The following is a 26,393-nucleotide window of genomic DNA, read 5'->3' on the forward strand; positions in this document are numbered from 1 at the left end:
CTCTGGGTGCCAGGATTTAAATTCCTTCTCCTGTCCGAAAATCTCCAGTGGTCAGATTGTAAGGGTGACAAATGTGACCAGCTGCCTTTGCAGGAATCCAGGGGACACTTGGAATAGAGACTTGGGAAGGCTGTGTAGGAAAGAGTTAAGGAAAAGAGAAGGGTCCATCAGCTCCTTTTTCTTGTGTAACAATTCCCATCTACCTACTGGATTGGGGTTTTGTGGGTCGCAAATGGCAAATCAGGAGATCTTTAAACTGAAGATGTCCCTTTGACACAGAAAGTGTCCCTTTCAAAAGGAATGTGACTGTCAGAGTTTCCCGTTTGCACTCAGCAGAGTTGCAGAACTTGAAGCTGAAGTGCTTCTGTTTGGTGTAACTGCGGTGAGGGTGTGGAAAGAGGATTTAGGGCAGGGACACAAGAAGACAAAGACAGGGACGGTTCCTTGATTTAAAGGACACAGTCATCTTAAAGTGTCATTCCCGACAACAGTTGTGTAAGCATGAGGGCAATACTCAGCCCTGGCACAGAGTTCTGAGAGAGGCAGCCAGTTTTCCATATGTTTTGCCCCAAAGCGGAGAGTGTTTTGCTCTGCTGGCAGCCACAAACTCCTTTCCCTGCTCTGTGAGAAGTGCAGAGATGCAGTGGGGTCAGTGGAGGTGAGAACAACCTCACAGAGTGTTTTGGTCCGTTAATTTAACTAAAATATTTCCTTTTTATTGCCTTCTTTCTTGTGAGGAAGGAAGGAATGGGGGGGAGGGAAAAAAGCAGGCTGCCCACTGCCAAGAGAGGGAATAATGAGGAGGTAGGAAATGCTCTGGCAGGATGACTCAGGGCTGTTTTCACTAGCAAGGACATGTCCAGCCACTGCATTGCAAGTGCTTGGGGTGTGCCTCGTGTGCCTCTTCGCTGTGCTGACTGCTCTGTTCCTCAAGGATGATGCTTCTCACACAGGAAAATCCTTCTTCAGAAATAGCCTTAAACTCTATTTCCCCTCCTTCATTAGAATAAGCCAGACTTTCTGCTCGGGGCCTTCAGGTGCCTTTTATACACTTTTTAACCCTTTTATACACTTTTGACCTTTTTATAATCAGCTTCAATTCAGGCAATACTTTTCAGACCAGCCTAAACATTCAGTAGCAGTAGTCAATGTTTAATGTATTTCGTAATTTCCTAGCACCTTGTTAGGAAATGATGCCATAAGAAACTGGTTGGTCAGGCAGAAAGTAGTGGTAGAACCACGTGGGTCAGTTACCCAATTTTATGAAAATACACATCTACAGAGTTTCCTCTCTTTATTTTGCTCCCCCACCAAACAGAACTGGGCACTGAGATCACTTCCTGGTGAATTCTTTCCTTAGTGGCATGAGCAGAAATTAACTTTTTTTGTGAACAGAGGTTACTCCAGGTAATTTGATGTGGTTGCAAGTGTGTCCTGATCTTCCCATCTGTGGTGGGAAGTCTTGAATGAACCTTAGAGAATTAATATCATAATGTGGGAGAAATCATCCCCACTGCAGGCAAACTGTAATGCTCCTGCCCACATCATGGGAATATCTCCCTGTTTCCATGAGATGCAGAGAAGCTGGGAGAAATGTGCTGTTCCTTGGCTTATTTTCCCAACCCAGGGATTTTTTCTTGTAATTACCAGAAGATGCAATTTACACCCAGTTTTTCTTTCTGTTCATTAAACAGTTGTGCAATTGAGAAAAGCACAGCTCAGGCTTCCCACTCAGTTTCTCTGATTTTCCAGCTCTCAATCCCCATTTGCCTTGCTGTGGAGTGAACTCTGACAAGTTGTTTTGACACTAGTTTTGGTAGTATTTCAGGGATACTGCTTTTTTCCTTCTTAGCCAGAAGGTTTAAAATAGACATAGGGATTCTCTTGGCTTCACTGCAGCAGCAGTGGGCTCTTCAGCAAAAGCAAAGGAGGAGATACAACCACAGAAACAAACCTGAGCTGTGTGCCAGACTAAGGAGAATGTTCAACTAGCTTGTTATTGCCAGCTTGGTTATTTAAAAATATTTAACTTCTTAAATGACTCTAAGAAAAGTCTTAGATTCTTGCTTTTAAAAAAGCCATCCCTGTTTTTTAACGTTGAAGTAATGCTTATTTTTGTGAGAACTGTAAATATTTTCAAAATGAGATCACTGGTATCAAAGGAGATTTTTTTTTTTACAGAGGGCTGGCACCATGGTTGCATTAAACTCTCCACCCCTAACATGAAAAGATTTCTTTGGCAGCTGCATGTTTGTGAAGTGTTCCTGGTGCAGTGTGCTTCTAACAGCCTCTAAGAAATGTTTGTACTTCTGGTTTGCTTGTTTCTAGATTCTCTCGTTTCCCTGTAGCAGAGGCAGGGAACCAAAAAGCATAGGTGTGCCTTCAGAAATCCTCGAGTTCCAGAAGTTTCACCAAGCTTCTCACTGTCAGTCAGGCTGGCTTTGCCCCCTTGCCTCAGTCAGCTGTCAGAGGAGCGTGTTTGTGGTTATCTACACTGGGAACAAATCCCTGGTTTAATTCAGATGATACTGCTGGCATTGCTGGGTATTGGAAATCTCCCGTGCTCGTTTGTTAATTAATGCTCTCATTTTACAGCTCTCTTATTGCCTGAGCTCTAAAAGGAAATACAAAGATTTAATGTGGTTTGGGGTGTTTGTAAGCTTCACATGTTTGGCAAGTCAGGGATGGGCAAGGCTTTCTGTGCCTCTGTGCTGTGGTTTTGTGGCAGGTTTCTTTTTGAGGTGGTGCTTGTTATTCAGTCTCTCCTCTTGGCCACTGTGGACACAGGCACTTTATCCACACTGTGGCTTGGATACTACAAATGATGGTGCAGCTCTGGGGAGACCTTGACTGGATTAAAAAAAAAATAATAAAAACCAAGCCAAACCAAGCCAAGTCTAACCACCAAACCACTCCTGTCCCATCCCCGTCCCCCCCACCCCCCAAAAAAAAATCCCACCCAACCCCAAAAAACAAAACAAAAAACCCCAAACACCAAAAATAACCCAAATAATAAATAAAAACCCCCACACAAACCAGCAAAACACCTTTTTTTCCTAGTTCAGTTTGTCAGGAAGTCCCAAAGCAGCAATAGGAACGGGAGAAGAGACTGCTGCCAGTGCTGGCTCTGCCACTGGGGCGCTCACCCAGCTGAGCACTGGGATTTGCTGGGTTTCTCTTGCACCAGGACTGGCTGCACCAGTGAGCTCAGGAGATAACAGGCCATGCTAAGCCTGTGCTGATCCCTCTTACCCTCCAGAATCCAACTAAAAGCTTTTCCTCTACCAAATTCACTTTTCGGAATCACTGCAGTGTGTTTGCAAAAACAGTATTTCCTAAAAGTTTCATAATAACAGTTTGGATGTGTTTGGGAAATCAGTCAGCTTTTACCCTTCCCCTGTTCAAAAGAGGAGCTGTCTCTGACTGGCTTTCCTGCCTTCCCAAACTCTGCCAGGTCTTGAGCACTTCTGGATATGGCCAGTACTCTCTAAAAAATGAGCTTATTAAAATATACTGGCTTGATCTGTGATTTTGAAGTTTTCATTAATCCCTCCATCATTTTTTTTCCCTTAGAAGTCACTTTAAACGACCCTAAATGTCTTGTTATTAATCACTTTCTGGCAAGATGCTTAGTCCTTTAATCCACCTCTGAGAATCTTATGTAAATAATTTTGCACATCTTTTGGTGTTGATTTTTTCTTCTTTCAGTAGATACTTGTGATTCTTTTTGCTTTGGTTGTTTTGTTTTAGGTTGTTTTGTTGGGTTTTTTGAGACAGAAGACATTTTTAAGCTTTATTTTGGAAGCAACCTTGTAAATACCAAAAGTTCTCTGAATAAGTACCTCATCAGCTATGCAAGGTGCTAACGTTAGAGGGTTTATTTTGATATTAGTTAATGTATTCAAATCTGAAAATAACTGCTCTGCTTCTGCTGCTTCCTCCATTGCTATTTATAGCCTTCTCATCTTGCCTGTTATTGGTCTGTGTAATTAACAAGCCATCAGTGGGAATTTTCCTAATCACAAAAGACTCTTAGTTGTAAGTACAAAATGGTCTGTGCCCAACTCTGAGCAGACAGAAAGGAGGACAACTTATCCAGGTGTCCTGTCCCCCGTTAATCCATGACCCTTGCATGTCCCACTCCCTTCTGCATCCAGTCAGACACTTAGAAAAAGTTTGGCTTTAGTGAAAAGGAATGTTTGTTCTGTTTGAAACAGCTGTGTTTGCCAGCAGAGAATCCCTGGCTGCTGGTGTTCTTCCAACCTGCCCTCCTCAAAGCCTGGCAGACACCTGGTGTAAAAAAACACCTTGGGAAGGAGCAAATGAGTTTCTGGTGGATTGCTGGAGGTCAGCACCACAACCTCCACGTCCTCTTGGTGCATTCAGGGAGCAATTCCTTCAGACTTGGTGGTATTTGAAATTTCTGATGTTGGGGGTGACTTATATTTCCATTACCCTGTTTAGTTCTTCAATTTCTCTGGCTTTAAACAGAGGGAAAGTGCTGCTTATGTTAAAGGCAGAAAGGGAGGGCTCCCTTGTGTACATTTTTCTCTGAACCTATTGTTAGCTTCACTTTTGAAGTAAAATTTCCTTGGAAATACAGCACTTCAGAACACTCTGTAAGAGTCATTTTCGGGTAAGTACTTTTCCTGGTGAATAAGATAATGTCCCACCTGGTGGGAGGTGGGAAGGAGCTTAAACCCAATAAACCCCTAAGCCTCCCTCGCTTACCAGGTGATTGATCAAACAGGGAAAGAACAGCCTTCATTCTTACAGCTCAGGAGGTTCAGGTGTTATTTTCATATTATTGCTGCCAGGTTACAACTTTTGTAACAAACTGACTGCTTTGCAATAATCCTACACTGCCTTCAAATAATCCTAGCCTGCAAAATTCCCTGATATTTCACTCCAGTGTGAGGGGAGTATTGATGGGAAAAGAGCTCTTGGCTTCCAATGTTTTGCTAAATGGATTTTTAACTCTGTTTTGGACATTCTCCTCACCTGGCTTGAAGGGTATTTGAATCAAGTGAGTTAATATTACCAAACCAGAGGCAAAGCTTCTTATGTGAAAAAGCAGATCCTGACTTATGCAAAGTTATACAACCACAGAGAGGCTGATGAAAAATAAGTTATTTCATCTTTGTGATGATTTTAAATGTTCAGGCTTATGCAGGTGGCAGGAATTCAAGTTGTTTTTTTAGTACAGTAAGTAATGGTCCAGCATTTTCTATATGTCAGGTAAAGGTGATCTTTGCATTAAGCTGTGATTTTTTTGAGTGTTGTTTTCTGCTGTGACAGTCACTGGAGAGGAGCTCTCCTGGGTTTGTATCACTCTGAATTTACTGGACAAACCTAGCTCACCAACAAGGGGGATGGAGAAGACTATTCCTGCTTTTGTTGGATACTGTGAATTTATATTTAGAAAGATTAAGGATTCTGAAATACAGTTTAAAAGCATATGAACATAGCAATTACATTACTTACAAAAAAGGGTACTTCTTAGTATGAAGGAGATTAATTTTAGAAGATGACCGTGTGTGTAATCTTATTTCAGATGAAAAGAGCCACAAAGCCTGATGCAAGAAATTGAGATTTGAGAACTCCCTTTTGATTAAATTATATATATTTCTCTGATCTGTCTAATTCTTAATAGGGTATTAAGTATATAAAAATGGAATGTAAAAGAGTAGGAGAACTGAATGATGATGTATTTAGCAATGTTATTTGCAATTAAAACCCTGGGGAAGGGTTATGGTTGTGTGATCAACCTTGTATAAAAATAGTAGGGTCACCTTGTCCTCTCAGATTGATTTTGCTTGCCTTAAAGGAAATATCTTTTAGGTCATCCAGCAAGCTGCAAATCACCCACTCTTACAGGTGGACATTATATCATAATTCCTTACAAAGTAAAGCTGGTGATGGAATTACTGGTTCTGTAAAGATTCCCCTTTAATATTTTTAAAAGGAATTACAGTTTTCTGCTGTGTTGCACTGCTGGATGATGCAGTGCACAGTGTGTGTTGTAAGGGGGATTTTGCAGCACTTGAAAATAGAAGCAGCATTTGTCTTTCTAAGCAATATCTTTTATTGCCAGCTCTGTCCCAACCCTCCTCCCCAGCACACACTTCTTAATAAGTTAAAATGAGTGGCTTTGGTTTGCTTTGTTTTGAGATGTGAAGGTGGTTGCAGCTAAACCTGGAGCTGTATAAAGAGATGTAAAATACTGCAGAAACTCGGACGGTGCTTGGCTGGGGGAGGGAAACTGGGGGCAGTGGGTGTGTTAAAGTACAAGGAGCTAAAAATCTCAATTAGATGGGAGCTGCACCATTTTTAATTGCTTCTTTTTGCTTGACTGACTGTAGCTTTCCCCCTTACGTTTTGTACTCTCAGCTTGCAAGTGACACCACTTCAGATGTTTTTATTCATTAAGTTTAACTTTTGACAGCAGAGTGGGGGGGAGATCAGGGGAGCACTTTGTTTCTTGTTTTTCAGCAGCAGCTTTTCAGTGCAGTTTCTGGAAGGTGCCTCTCTCCCAGCAACAGGAGCTTTTAGTAGCTGGTGTTGGGCTTTGTTTCGTTGGCAAGGGAGGCTGTTTGCATCCAGAGCTTCTCCTTGGGAGGGTTCTGGAGCAGGGGAATGTGTAATAACAGCCAAAGATGTGTCTCAAAGCTGTCAGCTCTTAGCAGTGAGCAATGTATGCAACATTTATCCTGAAACGATACGGGCCCATACTGCTGGGACATTGGTTAAAAATGATTGATTACATTGACCATAATTGGCAGAACTGTTGTGGAATTTTAATCAGATGTGGTCAGGTGGAATGGAAGGAAATTCATACTTTTGCATTGTCATTTCTCCTCAGAAAACCTGAAAAAGGAGTCCAGTACCTCATTGAGCGAGGGTTTGTGCCGGACACTCCTGTTGGGGTTGCCCACTTCCTGCTGCAGAGGAAGGGGCTCAGCAGGCAGATGATCGGAGAATTCCTGGGAAATCGGCAAAAGCAGTTCAACAGGGATGTGTTAGAGTGAGTATTGTGTGGGGAAGAGGCGAGAGGGCTTTCATACTCAGACTAAATGCTTCATCAAGCTCCAGGTATTAATGATCTCTGGGTCTTGCTCTGGAGGAGGAGGAGACCACACTCCAGAGGTTGTGAAAAGATGCACGTGAGCAAATATTTATTTCTTTGCTTTCTGGTTGAGTTACTGGTTTTGTTCTCGATCCAGCAAAACACTTACAAGGATTTACATTGCCTGTGGTCATGTACATTTACTGTAAATTCATGTTTTAATTTCATTGGCCTGAGACTATGTTATTTCAAAGGGTTTTTTCTTTCCTCAGACTCTCTGATAATTTACTGAATGAAACAAAATAATACTGTATGCAACATAAGGCTTAACCAGTAACAGAACCTGAAAATAATTATTACAGCCAAATGGCTCCAGTGTTGGATAAACAAGGATTTCTGTGTGTGCAGGCACATGCTGACAAGGTCTATACAAACTCTGATTTTCCAAAAGATAAGATAAGCAGAAATTGTTTTAAAACCCAAAGAAATCCAAAGCACAAAATTTGACTTCTAGCAGCTTGGTCATAAATATCTAAACCTTATGTACAGAGTAGACCAAAAGAGAAATTGCTTCATTTTAAGAAGCTGTTAATTTAAAACACTTCTTCTTTGGGACTTTTTTTTGGTACTATCTGGCATACTGACCTGTAAACATTAATACATCTTAGTCCAGTTTTTTTCAATATATTGTATAAAATTTTAGTTAGCTGTTTAACAAAACTGCTGAGAATGAAAGCAAAAACCATTACTTTTTTTTCCCATTAAGAAAGCCTAGGAAAAAATCTCACCAGCAGTTTTTAAAATAACTGTTTTCTTTAACGATATCATGAAAGCTGTAGTGAAATCTGCTTTGGCCTAGAGGTGCAACCTTTCCTGAGGACTGAGCACCCAGCAGAGAGCAGTGGCAGCACCTCTGCTGCAGCCAGGCTGGCACTGCAGAGCCCTGGAACCCGGCTGGGTGCAGTCCCTGCTCAGCCTGAGTCTCTGGCAGCACTCACAGTGAGCATCTGGCTTTGCAGTCTTCACTCAGACCAGGGCAAGGCTTCCCAAAGAATGGGGATTTTTACTTTTTTTTTGAAGAAAACAGCACAGATTCAGGATGAGATGAATTATGATCTCAGATGGTCTTTAAGGTCCCTTCCAACCCAAACCACTCTGTGATTCTGTGATGCATTTTGTGATCCTGACAAATAATTAGCCCTCCCCATCTCAAACAGACAGAAGCAGAGTTGTGTCTCTGCTAAAGCAGGTGCTGCATCAGTGATGAGTTAAATTGGTCAGAACAAGGTCACAATCACCTACCTACAACCCCCTAGCAATCCTTTGATTGAAATTAACTTGTCCTTAACTAAGGTGTTCCAGCTACACTTTGGGGTGAGGAGCACCCTGCGGGCAGTGCAGTTCTCTTGTAGTGCTCTGAACCTTGCCTGCCTATGGGAACAAGGTATTTTTCTTTAAAAAAAACAACAGTAGGATAGTATTTCATCTTAAATATCACATTTATACATTTATAGATTGGAGGGAGATTTTACCAAACTGATAAAAACCCTAGAAAGATTTTTTCAACAACAGAAGATCCTTTTTGTGTTACAAAATTTACTTTCAAATTACTTGCTTTGATTTGTGATCAGGTTTCCTAGGTCCTGCAAATTGGGGTGTTTTAACTGCTTGAAATCTTTTCACTGGAGCTTAGAAAATATTCATGCACACAGCCTAAATTTGGGACCAAGAGCTGCATTCTGGGCCAGCTGTAGCTGCTGCCTGGTGATGGTTAACAACACTGCCCATGGTGGTAAACCTGCTGTCTCCATAGTTCATATAAATGTTGTTTAATTCCCCTCCCCACCCTGTTGTTGGCCGGCATGTTCCTAGGGGTCCTTAATTGTGCTAATTACTTCATTTTGACTCCAGCTTGTCTGCACATGTGCTTTGCACCTTGGAATGAGAAAAGGACTTTTGGAAGTGTAACAGAACTTGCAATAATGGGAAGCCTGTGAGCATTATTGCAGAACTGATAATAAAGTTTATGTGAGGATTGGAAAGGGTGTGAGAAAAGCCAGGCTCTTTGTTTCATTGTGCTTTTGCATAAAAGGAAAAATACTAAAAGCAAGAGGAATAAATTACTTGCTGTTAATCTACATTAGCTACAGTGTTACTGGAAGAAAAATATGAGCTACTGCAATTTGTCCTTGTATATCTATACATTTAAGAAAAAGCTCTTAAAAGTAGTGGTGGATAGTGCTTTCTGTGGTTTCTGCATTACAGTGCTGTTACTTGCAGTGATTCATGTCTGGTTATTTCAAAACTAAAAGCTAAGCTTAAGGGAAATTTATAAGCCTCTGATTTTAAAGCAGTCTTTAAACAAAGTATTAGAATGACATAGTTCATGCTGCTGATTATATTAAAATGGTTCCCTTTTGTTTTTTGTCAGCACTGTATTTTCAGAGCAAGAAAGTAATTATTTCTCCATAAATATTAACCGAAAGCCATGGCAAATGACGGGGAGATGAGAATTACAGTAATAATAAGGGAGTATCCAAACAAACAAGGTTATTTTTTTTCTCTGCATTTAAGAACGTTCCTAGACACAGAGCCATTTGGTACAGATTATTGTGCCTGCTGCAGGCTGTCTGAGATAGGATATTTTGAGCAGTATGAACTATTTATTATTGTTGGAGGCATTGTGATAGTTGATTGGCCTGGAAGCACAGAACTAATAATTATTCATGGCAGTGGTACATCACTTACAGTGGTCAGCCATTTGTCATTCCAGCAGCTCTTCTGTTCAAAAAACACAAGGCTCTGCTTACATGTGCACATTCTCATTGATCTGTTATTTTCAACCTTCCTCACAGCTTACCTGCAATTACTGCAATTGCTGCTGAAAGTTTGAAAAACAATTCCATGAATCTTTATCAGATGGAAAATCAAAAGGTTTTCTCTGTTTCAAAATCTTACCTTTGGTACTGAGTTGTTAGAAATGGAGAGACACGATGTGAATCTGTTTTTGTCCTAGCTGTGTGGTGGATGAGATGGACTTCTCCACAATGGAGCTGGATGAAGCACTCAGGAAATTTCAGGCCCATATCCGTGTCCAAGGAGAAGCCCAGAAAGTGGAGAGGCTCATTGAAGCTTTTAGGTATGATGTGAAATAAATCCCTCAGTCACCAGAAACCTGCTGCTTTACAGTCAGACTGCAGAACTGGGGAACTTGGGCATAGCCAAGTTACTTTCCTGATTACTTTCAGTGTCCTCACGGGCTACAAACACTTTCAAGTATGTCTTGTTTGGGGGGGTTGCTAAGTATGGAATAGGAGGTTTCATTTGCTGGCGGTGTTGATGTGTGGTATTTGTGTTAATGTAAAGAGTTTTCTCAAAGTTCTTTCTGGCATCAGTTGAAAAGATACTCAAGGATTTTTGAACAGCTCTAACAATATATTTGGATTTAGTACTTTATATGAGTGGAACTATAAGGCCATGCACTTTTTAGGGTATGTATGCTCCTAACTTTTCATTAAACACTTCAACAACAGTGGAAGAAAGAGGAGTAACTTACCAGTACTGACACAGCTGTGTGCAGGGCAGGATAAGATGAAAATCACCACATGGCAGTAAGCCAGAATCAATGCTCTATTCTTACCTGGTGTCGGGGTATTGTCACTGAAAAATATGGGATATAGAAGTTATTGTAGTAAGTGAAGTTACAGCGGAAGTAGGAACAAACTCCTTGCACGCTCAGGGATTGCTTTATGAAAACATGAGCATGGAAAGGTAAATATGTGTCTGGAAAGGGACCAGTAGCTTGCTGGGGCTGTGGAGCACAGCAGTTGGGTTATTTGGTGAATTTGAGCAGTGCCTCCCAGCCCTGACAGCCTCCCCTGGTGTTCCCAGCCAGCGTTACTGCATCTGCAACCCGGGCGTGGTGCGGCAGTTCCGCAACCCCGACACCATCTTCATCCTGGCCTTCGCCATCATCCTGCTCAACACCGACATGTACAGCCCCAACGTCAAACCCGAGCGCAAGATGAAGCTGGAGGACTTCATCAAGAACCTCAGGGGTAAGAAACCCTAAGGACAAAGCTCCTAAAAGCTTTTCCCTCTTAACTGTCCTTGGAGGGACACTCTGTGTCTTCTGGGAGCAACTTCATGCTGCTTGCACCTGACTGCCATTTGGACAGACTTGAGTGATTTCTGTAACAGCAAAACCAGAAATAATTTGGTCATATTTTGTCACTTTTATCTTGTCTTTCTTGAGTGGGTGAGTGTATTGTCAGGACCTTTCATTTTAGGACCGGTAAAACCAAAATACTTGTGGTGTTCTGGAGTTTCAGATCTTGGAAATGAAACTCCTGCTTGGTGATTTTATTCCCTGAGATTGGTATGAGGCAGCAATGAACGACCTGTGCTTAGCAGATGTTTCAGCTTAGCAAAGTTTAAGTCAGTGCTGAGATTTTATTGTAAAATCCACAAATACTCCAAAAGGCCTGATATGCATCTCTTGGCATAATGCTGCAGTTACATTTGTGGAGTTAGAACATTCTCTCTGAGCTCCAGTGTGCATGCCAGCAGTCCTTGTTATTGCAGGCATTTTGTAACAGGCTACCCTGCTGCAGCTCTAAATCACTGCATCACAAAGGGTGGGCTGTGGGAGGCTTGGCCATGTGGGACAGAGCAGACGTGGTTTTGATTGCTTCTGTCTGCAAACCAACTGTATTTTATCACTGTGTTTTTTATGGGAGCAGTTGTTCCACTGGGTGACAAAATATTCTACCTTTGCTTCTGAATGGGAGATAAGAGTTTATTGCTTTAAAAACTTGTTTAGAAAAGAGACATGCATCTCCCTGTCCCCAGAAAATCCAACTTTCAGTCACTTACTGAAATTGGACTCCTTCCACCGCTATTAAAAATTCAGGATCAAGCATTCAAGACAGGGTGGCATTTGTTAGATAAAATGCCATGCCAATGATAATCACTCAGTGCTAAACAACAATATTGGATCTGGGCTATTCTCTTGATTTGTTTTTCCAGGGTAAATTAGTTCTTTTTGAAATCTTGTAGGAAATATTGGTTAAATTAATTTTACTGGGTTTTCATAAGGTTCTCACATAGGAAATTATTTCATGAACAGCACTGAGTCATATTGAGACAGAGGCAAAATGAAATGGTTCTTCTGCTTCCTCCCAGTGGTGTATTCCTACGACAATGCCATATGGAGGTTTTATTGTCTAAAAAGGAATTTAACTCATTGTAGCTTTAATACCAAACAGAGGAAATGTGAAAGAAACAAAAATCATGTAGGAAATCAGCCTTTTTATGTCCTAGTTTTAGATTGGAGTTTTAAAACAAAACAACCCCAAACCTGTGTGATTTCCATGAGTGTCTTGGTGTATGGGCAGCGACCTTCTGGACCAAAATCAGTGCTTAAATCATGTTCACACCACTTCTTCTGCCTGGGTGAGGCGGCACAGGGACACACAGGAGGTGCTGGCTGGCATCTGGGAAAAACCAGCACAAACATCTGCAGCCAGGCAACACTGGGAGTGCAGGAAAACAGAGATTGCCCAGGGTTTTATCCTCAAGTGGTGTTTGTCAGAGCCCTGCTAACAGAAGCTTGGCCCTGCAGGGGTGGACGACGGCGAGGACATCCCGCGGGAGATGCTGATCGGGATCTACGAGCGCATCCGCAAGCGGGAGCTGAAGACCAACGAGGACCACGTGTCCCAGGTGCAGAAGGTGGAGAAGCTCATCGTGGGCAAGAAACCGGTGAGTCCCCTCTGCTCTGCCCTGGGCCACTGGCAGGACAGAGCAACTGAGCTGTGCTGCTCACCAGTACAGACTGGTCTGTAAATGGCAAAGGGCAGAAACCGTCCAAATAATTCCCTGCAAGGTTGACTTAAATTCTGGAGTATCCATGCAGATGAATTTTGTTGTTGCAGTCATGGGTGATGATGTCAGGAGTCTTAAAATTCTTTGTGTGAAGCTTTACAATTCTGAAATTACACTGAAATAAGTGCATTTTAGGCAGTTCTCTTGTTGATTTCTAAAGAATGAAAGTGCTTTGTTAATGTGATGTTATAGAGAACCATATTTCAAGACTTGTGCTGTCAGTTAGGGCTCCATAATTTACAAGAGTAACAGAGAACTTCTGTTCACATCAGCATCTTTGTCACCTCCACAGCTGCCTTCATGACCTGGGATTTGTCAGGGGTCATTTTATCTCAGGACATATCTGGAAATCAGATCCCAGGGATTCTGGTGCTGGGTTTGAGCATGCAAACATAGGATTGTTGTGGGACAAGTCCTCAAATATTTTGCTGTATAAACAAATCTTCAAAGCATCTTTGGAAAAGGAGAGAGAAAAGAAAGACCACAGCATTTTACAGTCAATTAAGGAGCACAGAGGTTTTAAGACCAGTATTTTCCATGCTAACCGTGGTATCTAATGTGGAGAGGGACCAGTGGATACCCAGCCTTCCTGAATTCAAACCTTCATCTCAGGTGTCACAAAGGCAGCCCAGAACAAAACCAAAAACCCCAAGACCTGCATGGTTTTGAAGCCATGTATCTGGTTTTTACCATCTCCAGGGAACTTTACTGCAGCAGGGTCTGATGGGCTGGGGGATTTGTTCTTGAGGAAAAGAAAAATCCCAAGATGCTCCCTGTAACTGTTAAAGAGCTTTGAATTGTAATCTCTTCTCAGACAAGCCCCAGTCAGCAGATGGGGGAAGGGAATGGGGGACCACCAAAAATCTAATTTAGGTCTGTTTCCAGTAAAGAACGTGCTGAGGAGATCTCTTTGAAGAAGAAGAGGAAAGAAAGCAAAATTTTAATAAAAGCTCGTAACTGTTTTTGAGAAGAAGGGAAATAAATACTCTGAAGTCAATATTCAGGCACTTAGGCTCTCATATGAAACTTTGTTTCTGTAATTGGGGATTCAGGTTTATATATAGGCTTCTGTGGGAGATGGTTTATTCCCATGGTTCTTTTTTTATTCAGACATGTGCCAATTCAAATCCTAAAACTAATCCTGACCTTGTAAATTAAATGGGATTAAGAAAACAATGCCCTGGGTGGAGTCCTAGCTTGAAGGATTCTTCTGGTGGGAGACTTTTTAACTGTGTGCAAGAAAATTTAGGAAACAGGCAACAGTCTTTATTGATAGCTATATTTGTTTTTACTTTATAGGCATTTAGTCATAGTCAGAGCGTGCTGTATTTACTTGCTATGATACAGTTCTGTGTTTCTCTGAAGTTTAATCAACTTGTATGTGTCTTTCTACTGTAGATTGGATCTCTGCACCATGGACTTGGTTGTGTAGGTATTTCTCTGCTACTCCTTGAAAATTTATAGTCATTGTAACTTGGCAGTATTTTCCTAAACTGGCAGTAAGGTGTTCTGCTACATTTTAGAATTTTAAATTACTGCTGTTCTTTCAGGCAAAATTTTCTAAGTGTTATTGTAAAAACTCTCCAAAGTATAAAGATTTTCTTAAAAATGTATTTCCCAGAGGCTGCTTAATTTATTGCCAAGGGTCTTCTAGACCTTTTAGTATACTTTTTATTTATTTTCTATAATATTATCATTGTAGAAATTAGCCAGTAAGGAATAAACAAATCATTAAATCACAGTTGCACCTCACCTTTCCACATGAGCTGTGGTGTGTTTATTCTTTCTGGTCCACTGGAGAATGGAATGATAGTCTGGAAAGATACTGCCAGTTAATTTTAAAGTTCTGAACAGTAGATGAACATTGAAAATATTGATGCCAGATTTAAATTACAGGCATGGTCAGTAATAAAGCTAAAACTGTTCTTATAATGCACCAGTTTATGGATTTTTTTTGTGTTGTTAATCAGATCTCACCATCTGCATTTGAAAGAAATTAAGTCTCACTCAGCAGCTTCAGAGATGCCTTCAGCAGACATTTCAAATAAAAACATGGAAACTCAGTCTTGTTTTTCTTGCTGGCTTGAGAAAACAAGACAGATTGAAAATGCATTTACTTTGTCCTGATGTCACCATCTCCCTGGTATTAGGGAATGATCAAATTGAATTAACTCAGTGGCTGACAAAAAGTAACATACAGCATCTCACAAAAATCTAAAGTTGCTTTACATCCTTCTAATGATAATAAAAATACTTGTGGAAGCAACCATCCCTTGCTTTGAGCTTCCACTCAGGTTAATCTCAAGTTCTTCCATGTTTTTATCATTTCACAAAATAAAACTCTAACCCCAGTAGAGCTTCCACTGGCATCCCTGTACAGGGCAGCAGGCTGTTAAGAGAGCATTTTAGAGAAGAACTTTGATGAAGTTTGAATGTAGTGCAAGTTTGTCACACAAACTCCTTATGTTCCTGTTGTTGGTTCTTTGGTTGAAAGGTCTAATGGGCTTAGAGGTAAAAATATTTGAAGTATTAAAAAAGATTCTGTGTATGAAAAATGCTCTTTGTTGGCTAGAAGTTGTTATATGAACCATGGGTTTTTGTATTATTGCAGGTGCTCTCCCTCCCCCACCGGAGGCTTGTTTGCTACTGTAGGCTGTTTGAAGTTCCAGATCCAAATAAACCTCAGAAGCTTGGATTGCACCAACGAGAAATATTTTTATTTAATGATCTTCTCGTGGTATGTATTTCCAGGCAGAGAGAGTGAGGTATTCAGAAATCCTATCTCCATGAAATCACTGGCAATCAAGTACATGAGCATTCCTAAAAATAAGTATCTGTTGTATCTGTTTCCCTGTACTCCAGCAATCCTGGGATGATTAAGAGATTTATATCTTAATTTTTTAAACTCTCTATAATTTGCTTTTAAACTGAAGCCTTTTATTGATGGCTACACTCTTTGTAAGAAGGTATTTGATGCAGTAGCTTTTACTATAAAGAAAAAAACCTCACCTCCAGTTCACCCCTTGCCCTAATGGATAAACAGAGACATTATTTATTCCATGAATAATGAATTCAAGGTACCTGTGGAAAACCAAAATTACATCCTACGTTGTATTCCCCAGATGTTCTATAAACCAGATCTGTTTGTGCATTGAAATAGGAATAGGATCTGTTGAAACAGATTTTACAGGTGACTTTACTTTCCAGTGTGCACTTATCCTCACAGACTTTAACTTGACCCAGTCTTTTGAAAAGCAGACATACAGAACTAAGGACAGCTTGGAATGATTTGGTTGATTTACTCTTAAAAATAGGAAAATTTGTTGCACTCCATTTGGAATGTACTTGGCTGTTACCTGAGAACTGAGACCTACACTAAATATTTCATATTTTGTTATGAAAAAGGCACACCTCACACACACAATGTATTGTGTGTAGTTTTTACTACACACAATACTGCAGACCCTTTAATCCTTTTGCTTCTGAGTGTAACCTGGGAGTTGTAAATGGGAGCCTGAGTGGAAACTGGTGGAACATTGTCACCTCTGGTTACAGGTTTTCTGCTATTTTTTATTACTTACTCAGATATCAGTAGTTTTATCAAACTGTTTGGGGAATAATATAGACAAAATTTGGCAGTGTGGTAGCACCTAAATCTGGCGGGGCTTAAGGATAATTTAAATATATTTTCATTTTTTGCTAGCACAGAAAGGATGCACGGTTATTTTTGGCTTTGGAATTTCAAGAAGTAGAGTTCTGGAGAAGAGAGAACACGAAGGCTTTGTGTCTGGATAAAATATTAACCCTTCTGCTTTAGAGAGGTGATGCTGCAGAGCTCTGGTTTCTTCAGTAGCAGGAAATTAAATACAGCAGTTGCATTTTAAAAAAAAATGTAAAAAATGACAAGTGCATATTTCCTGACAGATTTATAGCTTTCTTTTAAATAAAATTTTTTCTTTTATGCTAATTCTTCAGAACAATAATTTTCTGCAGGCACATTTGGTAGAAGGAATATTTCACTTTGTTTATTTGATACCTTTCAGGTGACCAAGATTTTTCAGAAGAAGAAGAATTCTGTTACATACAGTTTTCGACAGTCCTTTTCCCTCTATGGAATGCAAGTTCTTCTCTTTGAGAACCAGTGTAAGTATTTCCTCTCTTTTTAGAGCACCACTTTGTTCATAAGTAAAACAAAAATGCTGTAAGTGAAAGGGATGGACAGGGCTTGATTCCGAGTTTAGGAATAAAATTGCTCTGGTTTTAACTTGGTTCTAAAGTTTAAAAGAAGATGTGTCAGCATATAAAACAGCAAGGCTGTTGTTAGAGTGTTTTGGTTGTAGTCAGAACCCAAATCTCCCCAAATGTGTTTGTGATTACTTGTAAAGAATAAAATGAGTGTCAAGAAACAAACACATCTGTTGCTGAGTCAGTGGTACAGCTAGCTGGAACTGAATGTAATAAATAATGACTCTTATGATGATATGTGTAATTCAAAACACAATTTATTTTCTTGATTTATGGCTTAACTTTGCCTAGGTAAGGTATGCTGCCTCAAATTTAAATACAAAGCATAAACTTTGATTTTCTGATACCTTTTGTTTATGTCTCTTGCAATCTGCATCAGTCCAATATTCTTTTTATCTTTAATGCTTCTTAGACAAAAACCCAAATAATTTGCTAAAATCCTGCTGCTGAACCCAAAGACAGCATCAGTAGTGAGAGCAGAGCAGAGTTGTTTGTGTGGAACATGGGGAGACAGCCTGACTGAATTCATGGTCTGTGACCAAACCTTCACCCCCCTGATAAATTGGGTACAGCCCAGTGTGAGCTGCAGTAGTTCCTTTGCTTTTCTGTCATGGAAGGTTCTCAGTTTTGCCTTGTCCTTGAGAATGTGCTCCGTAAAAAGCCATTGTTGTTACTGAGTCAAAGCCTCTGGAGATTTCCAAAGGGAAGGTTTTGCAGAGCTCACAGCAGCTCTGTAGCCCACAGATTATTTCTGTGCTTACACATGCATTCTCTCTCTCTTGTGCACACATTAGAGGATATAAAATTCACTTTTGGAGGGGAAGGCCAACTAAGTCTATCCTGGATTCTACTAAAAATAGAAGGATTTATAATTCTCTGATGCCGTGTTAAATAAAATAAATATATTTTTAAAATACAAGCATGCTAAGTAGAAACACTAATCAAATAAACTTAAAAATATCTATAGGGAATCAAGAAGTAAAGGACTGGATTCCTCCCAGTGAACTGGAGACATTTCAACTGAGGCACTTCAGCAGGGCTTCTGAATTGAATTCCCTGCAGTGAACCAGTGAGCAGACTGTACTGTAGTGTTGGTGCCTCTTAGGTGGGGTGCACTCTTTTCCAGTTGGGGAAGAGATGTATTTGTCCCCTGTGATTTGTAAAATTCAATATTCTTGGTCTCTCCTGTCCCCAGCAAGCTTTGGGCTATTTTGGCCAGAGCTATGAGGAACTCTGTGTGGAGCAGCTGTCACAATCAGCTGGTTTCAAGGGAATAAAATTCACTGCTGCTAAAGCAGAAGCAACAAAAATATTGGTTTGGCTGCTGGTGAGGCTGAACAACATGGCTGGCACTGGTGATAGAAGAATGGACTTTTAATGATAGAAGTCAATTATGTTGAGGGATGGATGAGCTCCAGAAGGGAAAACAATGTCACATATCTCTAGTAAATAAATAGGCCATAAGGGAAGTATATTTTACATTCTCCATCAAAATCACTAACAAAATATAGAGGGGGAGCAGATCACTTAGGAGAGAGTGTGCTGAAACCCAGAAATACTGATGTGGGTGTTTCCTGATGCTTGATCAACACAGTGCAGAGAAGTACCTCTGGTAATTAAATATGTGTGTTTGGTATGTGGAAATTCCTTCTTGGTTCATCTGTTGGGGCAGCCCAGGTGACTTTGGGGATGCCAGCTTTCCTTATTTGGTTTCATAAGCATTTTTATTTTTCCCCTGGAGTGGTGCAGAGCTGTTTGCTGCATTCCCTGTGCCAGTGCTCCCAACATCCCACCTGAGCCTGCCCAGCACTGGGGACTTTGGCTGGTTTTCTGTGTGAGGTGTTGACAGCAGATCCCAGCAAAACCCCCAAATCCTTCCTCCCTCCTTCCCCTCTGCACCCTCTGAGCCTCAGGACAGTTGCTCTGTTTTCCCTTAGGACTGTAAATGGACTTGCTTCACTTTTAGTGGCAGCTCTGATCTGGGAGTTAAGGTACCCTAAAAAAGCCAAAGTTAAGGTATCCTAACAAAGCCAAGCACCTGCACTGGTTTCTCAATAGTTGAAGTCTTGTTGAAACCTCATGGCTTTGAGGGAGTAGAGTGCCTCACATCATCTGCTGGCTCTTGAGGGAGAGAGGTTTTAGTACATGGGAGCCCTTGAACTTGGGCTCAGATACTTAAATAAATATTTGAGAGCTTTAGCAAGCCAAGAGGGGAAGGCAGCTGAGTAAAAGAAAACATGGAGTTAAAATGCACATGTTGAGGTTTGCTGACACCCCATTGCTCCAGGACTCTGCTTCAAGCAAAGACTGATTCTGTTTTCTACAGCAGAACGTATTTTCATTCTTAGTATCTTTCTGTAAATTAACCTTCTGTCTCAATCAGGAGATATTTTTGACCAGCTGTTAAAATTTCAGAAGTACAGCTAGCAAAGAGGCAAAGACAGTTTGCTGAAAAATCTGCCTTTTATTATGAAAATATCCATCATATGGGTCAAAAGAGGGGTGAAAAATCCAAACCAGTCCTTTTACTTCTTCAGTATGTGATTTCACAGGTGATGTTAACTTTATTTAAAAGAAAAAAAAGGAAAGTGGCATGTACAGGGAAGACAACTCAATAGGAAATACTAAATCTGTACCTGCTTGTGTGTTTGTCTTCCTGCAAATGGTGAGTTAAAAGTCAAAGACAGTTTGTAGCACTTCAGATGTCTTCAAGTAGCCTTTAAACTCAGCAAAGCTTTGGGCACAAGTGGGTAAAGTAGGTCATGGGACCTGTTCCATGAAACAAAAATTATCCCCTTAGTTTCTTGCCTTTTTTTTTTTCCTGGTGTTTTTCATATATATTGTATATTGTATCTTAAGGGTAGCAGCTACATAAAGATATCTCTCAATATTTGTTCAGTATTTGACAGTTAAGCTGTTCCAATGTACCTTAGGGATTTTTATTCTAATTCTGTGCCGTCAGACTTTTATTTCTCTGACTTTGTATTCTCTGTGGTAATATCAGTAAAAAGCTTTCAGTTTTGGTGGGTATTTTTATTAAAAGAAAAGCAATTGGAATAATCAGAGCTTAGTTTGTCTTGACTTTTTCTTCCAGATTATCCCAATGGCATTCGGCTCACGTCAGCTGTTCCAGGAGCAGATATCAAAGTACTCATAAATTTCAATGCACCAAATCCTCAGGACAGGAAGAAGTTTACAGATGATTTGAGGGAGTCGATTGCAGAAGTTCAGGAAATGGAAAAGCACAGAATAGAGTGTAAGTACAAAGGTACATATAATAGAGCATTTTTCAGCTAATCAAAATAAGAAAATTCTGAATATGTGTATAACACATTAGAACTCCTTAAAAGTTCAAAATAATGTGGGTTTTTCCATGACTTTGACTCAAGAAGGAGGAAAAACCAATAATGCCTTAAGCCCCAGCTGAGTTCATTGACTCCTATTTACTGCAATGTAGCTGTAATAGAAGTTTATCCTGGACAAACTGCAAATAACAATGGACAGAGGAGAGCTGGGCCTGTGATTTGTAGCATAAATTACAGCAAGGGTTTTAGGGATAATTTGGACAGAGGACAGATGGATCTGTGATTTGTAGCATAAATTACAGCAAGACTTTTAGGGATAATTTGGACAGAAGGGAGCTGGATCTGTGATCTGTAGCATGAATTCCAGTAAGAATTTTGGGGGTAGTTTACATCACACTGAAATGCTCAGTGATGGCCCTTCCAATAAGTTGAATTCTTCTTGGTTTCCGTGTTGCTATTCCTGTAGTCCGTAAGTGTTGGAGAAGTCTGGCGACTTCAGCGGGGGGAGAAATGCAGCACAGCCAATATGGTTGATAAAAGCAAGCTCCCTTTATCAGCAATCCAGAGGCACTTATATAGTATCCCAGCTTGTTAACTCTTTATTGACTCAAACCTATCAAAGTGCATTTCTGCTTCTACATCATTAGACTACATTGGCAAGCTTCTACTAGTTATGTTAGGATTAAAGAACTCAGAGTTCACCCTCCCTTCTCCTGGCCTTATCTGCACAGCTGCACATCCTCAAAAACTCCCTTTTTTGTTCTCAGGCCTGTTTCTCACACAGGCACTTCTCATGGAGGGTTTTCCTCATGCAGGCCTTTTGCTTGCAGGCTTTTGCTTGTACAGTTATTGATTTGTTCCCTTTATCAATAATCCATGTCCCTGATCCTCTAATCATTTTTCAGCACATAAGGAAGCCATGGCACAAACTGATGTGTTTTGCTGGCAGTCCCGTGAGTGTCTAAACATGAGATTTCATCCCATTTTTCCAAAAGAGGCCCCGTTCCACATCCAGCTGTTGGCAGAGGGGTGAAGCTCCTCTCTGGCCATTGCTCCCCTGCAGACACAGGGACGTTCCCCATCGTTTCATCCCAACAAACACCAACTGCAAAATCCCTCTGTGTGTGTGTGTGTGTGTTGCAGCCGAGCTGGAGAAGCAGAAGGGGGTGGTGCGTCCCAGTATGTCCCAGTGCTCCAGCCTGAAGAAGGACTCTGGGAACGGGACCCTGCCCAGGGCGTGCCTGGACGACAGCTACGCCGGGGGCGAGGGGCTGAAGCGGAGCGCGCTGAGCTCCTCGCTGCGGGACCTGTCCGAAGCAGGTAAGCACTGCCTCTCCTCCCTGGCTCTCTGCATGCAAAGCTGCCTCCACCATGCCCACAAAGCCCAGCTCGCTCTGGGCCTCCAGAAATAGCAGTGTTGGAATCTCACACTTCCAAATAGCTCTCCCCCCCCCCCCCCCCCCCCCGCCTCAGCTGGCACAGCTCGTGGTTAATTTGTGTTTGGGGTTTTTTTATCCTCATTCTGTTAAGCGGCCGCTGTTTGAAAGCGTTTAAGCCGTTGTAGGTTGCTATAGAAACTTTTAAAGGACAGTGAAGACAGAGGAAAAATTGTAAGTTTTTAATAAAACAGAAATGATTGATTTGTGCTAGGAGTAATTCACTTTGTTTTCCTTTCTTTTTTTTCACCTCCTTTGCTTCTTCCCCCTCACAGAGTAGGCCTAGAAAGGAAAGGAAAGCTGGTCTCTGTGTAACGAGCGCTTTCTATGTAATCTGTGCTCAAGTGTACCTGTGTTACCACCTGGATGAATGAAATTGAGTGAAGCCCTACTAAATTCTGTCTAGAGCAGTGTAATTCAGTGTGTCCCTGATGCTCTTTTCTTGTTTTGTAACTCAGACATAGCTCCTAATTCTTGCAAAAGAGGTGGTTGTGAAGTACCCTTGTCAATAGAACCAAAGAAGCCCTAGTGGACAAGAATGCTGATAACCCACCAAGCCACTGATGTGTCTTAAGTTTTATTAACTGATTAAAACAGCTAAAGACTGGAAAGCAGTGGTGGTGGGATTTTTTAGCCAAAGCAAGCCAGGGGAAGTTTGGCATGGTTTTATTTCATGGTTTGCTTCACACCTGGCATAGCCATGTAATCTTTCAGTGTTCAAGATTCCTGTCGCTGACAAGAACTCTTATCTGAACACCATGTCCACTATTCAGAAAGTACTTCCAGGGATAGTAGCAACTTTATTTTTTTTAATTACTTGTTTTTTAGTTCATAGGCTGTGTTACATACTCTGCTTTGTTCTTTTAATTGCAGTGATGATGTACAGTGTAGTCATCATTTCAATATTCTGTATATCTTTGGTAGTAGACACTACTTACCTATTTCCTTTTTTTAACTAAAGAAGAGATTTTAGCTATGCTGCAATAAATAAAATTGTTGTAAACGGAAATGATAGCCTGTGTTTTGTGGGTATATGTTTGTGCATACAAATATGTAGAGAGTGAGCTCTTTCAATTCTTTTCTTCTCTGTTTAGGCTTTCATACTCATATCTCCATGTGCTTCATTAAAAAGACTTAGGCCCTTGATCCAAAATCAGGCTGAAGTGGAATATTGGTGCTTGCTTGGCTCCAGTGGATTTTAGATCAAGCCCTAGTCTTCACCACTTTTATGTCTCTGATTTGAGGATACTTCATCATCCTTTTCCATCGTTTTGGTTTTATTTCATTAGAATGAGAACTACCATATTGTTAATATGTGAGTTCAGTGGGTATCTGTACCCCTAAATGTGATTTCTGATTAATTTTTGCATTCCATCAGAATTACTCATCCCTCTCTCTCAAACACTGCCATGTATTTGAATTCATATTATGGGTTTAATTCAACAAACAAGCATTTGTAATCACAACTCCATTTCACAGGGCATGCCTACAACTGGCATGCTTATTACTGAAAATAACCTTTTTCCATGACAAAAAGTAGAAATCACTCACAGACTGCAGGGTTTATCAATGAGTTTGTTAAACCCAACTAAACTTAATTTTAACTTGAAATAGCTGAGAATTATGGAGAGTTTGTGTTTGGTCTTGTGCAGTGCAACTGACTTGAGAAATGACCTGCCTGTTATGTGCTTTGTTATTTAGTGGAGTGACTTCAGGGAGATGGTCCATGTCTTTCCTGCCTTTTCTCAGGGAAGAGCTTGCATGTGAGGCTAATTTTATTTTTAATATGGGAGAGATGCTCCATAGAAAAGCAAAGAAATCTCTTTCAGTTAGGAATATACTGCACCCCACTGATTATCCCATATTAAATTGCTTCTCTAAAATGGGACTGAGGTTGCCTCATCTTCTTTTTGTGGATGAAACACGGGATCAACAAGGAGGAGGAACAGGAGTGTGTAGGAAAGTGGATTTTTAGAGAGGCCCTTTCTACATTTAATCAGAAATAAGTCTAATAAACATGAGAAAATGGCCTGGTTGCATATTTATGCAGTAAGGCAGGTAAATGTCCAATGAACATTGCAAACCCAAATTTTTAGCTGTTTATTCAGTGAAGGGAAATGTGACTGAACAGCATTTGGCTGCACAGGTACATGACAGAACTATTTAGGAAACCAATCCATTGCTGTCCCCCAGACATCCCAGTAAATGGTGGCTGTGGAAAAATGACTTTAAATTTCTCTGAGTGATGATTCAGAAGCTTCCGAGATGTGACAAATGCTGATACCCTGACTGATTCTGCCTCCTAAGCTGGAAATGCACAGAAAGGCAGGATTTGTCCTTCAGGAATCATTTCCTGAGGGTGGCTCCATACTTTTGCCACAATAGCTCAACTCACAGCTGTGGAAAGGGTGTGCTGAGGGTCTCTTCATTTGAGAGATGCTCTTGTTCCTTGTGGATTGACAGTTCTCTCCACAGAATATAAAACAGAATGTGGCATCCAAGTGTTCCAAGATGTGAATATGTTAAAAATATTTAGTGCTTTATTTTTCTCAAAAGAGAAATGAGTCATTTTTATTGCACATTCTTGAGCTATAGTCAAGGAAGAACTTAATTTATTTGTTCCAGACTTTGAAATTCTTAATTTATATCAAAATATTAGAAGCCAGACAAATTTTAATGCATCTAAAGCTGAGTTTTATGAGTTTACAGAAAGATGGGGAAAGTGTGATGTTCCCTCCTGGCCACTATTCCACAGGAAGAATGATTTGGTCACTAAAGCAGAGCAGGAAGGATTGGACTGGTTGTGTTTCCCAGTCTGTATCTCTCCCACTTTTCAGGACTGATTTTAGGTCCTTTAATTTGAATTCCAGCCACTTTGAGTTGCTGGGGGACCCAGTGCTTTCACATTGAGTTTACAGTGGAAATCAAACTTTATTCCCACATCCCTAACCTATAAGGTGGGAATAATATTTACACCCTGAACTGGTTTAAAAATTGTGATTTTATTGTTTGCCCCACAACTGGCATAGCCAGGCAGCACTGCACAAGTGCAGGGTGGTACAGTGGTTCCTATTATTGGGAGCTGGGCTTGACTCAAAACAGCCACAGACCAATAAAGACAGCTTCAAACCCAAACCAAAACAAAAACATCAAGTATTTCCAGGATTAAAATAATTCTGTTTCAGCATGAGATCTTAAGACAATACTTGTTTCACACAGAAAACAAGATGAAAATGTGAAGGTTACAAAGAGTCTTTTCCCCCTCAAAAGTGGTCTCTCTAATGATTGGAGAGTAATTTAATTTCAAACTTCTTTCCAAACTTTTTTCCCCAAGACACACAAAGTCAGATCCTAATACAGTGTTTAGCTATCAGTTATCTCACTGGCCCAGAAGAGAGTTTCAAGAACTCCAGAGTAGCAGTGAGAAATATTTCCATGTACTGAAGTGATCTGCAGCCTGAGCTGTGAGATCACCACGCATCCTGTGATGGGTGTCCTGCACACCTCCATTCTGCAAGGTGCAATGGATTTTATTAATGAAGCTCAATTTTCTTTTGGCATGGTTAAGTTTGTAAAGATATTGTAATCACTTCATACTTCTGCTATAAATTTGAAATATTCTTGGCCCCATATAATGCATGTTCATATATGGGACATACACTTGTGTAAGTTAAAGATACTTCTTACAAGGAATATTCATATCTAACATCAATGAATTGTTGGAATGAATCAGAAAAGGTTAAATTGATTGAAATTTAATTTTATAAAATAAATTAAAGCCCACTCTAACAGCCTTAAAAAATTAAAATAAGCATAACATGTTAAGCAAAACTAATCTTCAGATTTGATAAATACCACTTTGCTTTATACCACAGCTGCTAATTAGCCTGCCAGTACATGCCTAGATGCAATTTCAGTCGAGAGTCACCATTTTCCTGAGATGCATGTGAAGGCTGGAGCTCTAGGGAGGCATTTCTGAAATGGGATGCCATCCCAAAGACCAGGGAACAGTCTGGAGTAAACACACATTGGCAGGGGGAATGCTCCAGGGGATTTACTGAATAGCCTTCCCATCACACTGCATGTCAGCACAGAATTGGGTTCAATTTGTTTTTAAGAAAGTGAACAAAGCCTCTGTACAGTGATAGTGCCTATCTGAGGGAAATTACAGGCATTTTGAGTAGGATTTTTCTGTTTGTTCCTGGCTTTGCAAGTACTACTTTGCCCTGAAGTTATTCTGAGCAAAATTCCATCTGTCGCTCTCTGTCCGTATTTACTGTGTCCATGGTTATTTGATCAGACTGTGACTCCTGCCATATGCAAAAGGCATTGGATTGTTGTGTTTTCCTTCATTTTTGGCCACGTTTAATGCCCCGTGTCAGCTCTCAGTCTTATTTGCAACCCTGACTGCTAAGTTCCGAGGTGGCTGTCGCAGTGTGTTTGCATCAGCAAGCA

At 40.6% G+C, this 26,393-nt stretch overlaps 1 protein-coding gene across 6 annotated transcripts in view; it reads left to right on the forward strand.

Moving 5' to 3' along the window:
* IQSEC1 (IQ motif and Sec7 domain ArfGEF 1) overlaps window positions 1-26,393 on the forward strand; it is a 281,844-nt gene that overhangs the window by 247,755 nt on the left and 7,696 nt on the right. For all 6 annotated transcript variants that reach the window (XM_082288714.1, XM_082288716.1, XM_082288715.1 and 3 more), the window contains 9 exons: window positions 6,863-7,024; window positions 10,083-10,205; window positions 10,958-11,124; window positions 12,690-12,829; window positions 14,351-14,380; window positions 15,564-15,689; window positions 16,996-17,095; window positions 20,292-20,453; window positions 21,646-21,822. In XM_082288714.1, coding sequence (XP_082144840.1) covers window positions 6,863-7,024; window positions 10,083-10,205; window positions 10,958-11,124; window positions 12,690-12,829; window positions 14,351-14,380; window positions 15,564-15,689; window positions 16,996-17,095; window positions 20,292-20,453; window positions 21,646-21,822 — 1,187 coding nt within the window. The remainder of the gene's footprint in view (window positions 1-6,862; window positions 7,025-10,082; window positions 10,206-10,957; window positions 11,125-12,689; window positions 12,830-14,350; window positions 14,381-15,563; window positions 15,690-16,995; window positions 17,096-20,291; window positions 20,454-21,645; window positions 21,823-26,393) is intronic.

This window comes from Coloeus monedula (assembly GCF_965178545.1).
Source record: "Coloeus monedula genome assembly, chromosome: 11".
In the NCBI taxonomy this organism is placed as follows: domain Eukaryota; kingdom Metazoa; phylum Chordata; class Aves; order Passeriformes; family Corvidae; genus Coloeus; species Coloeus monedula.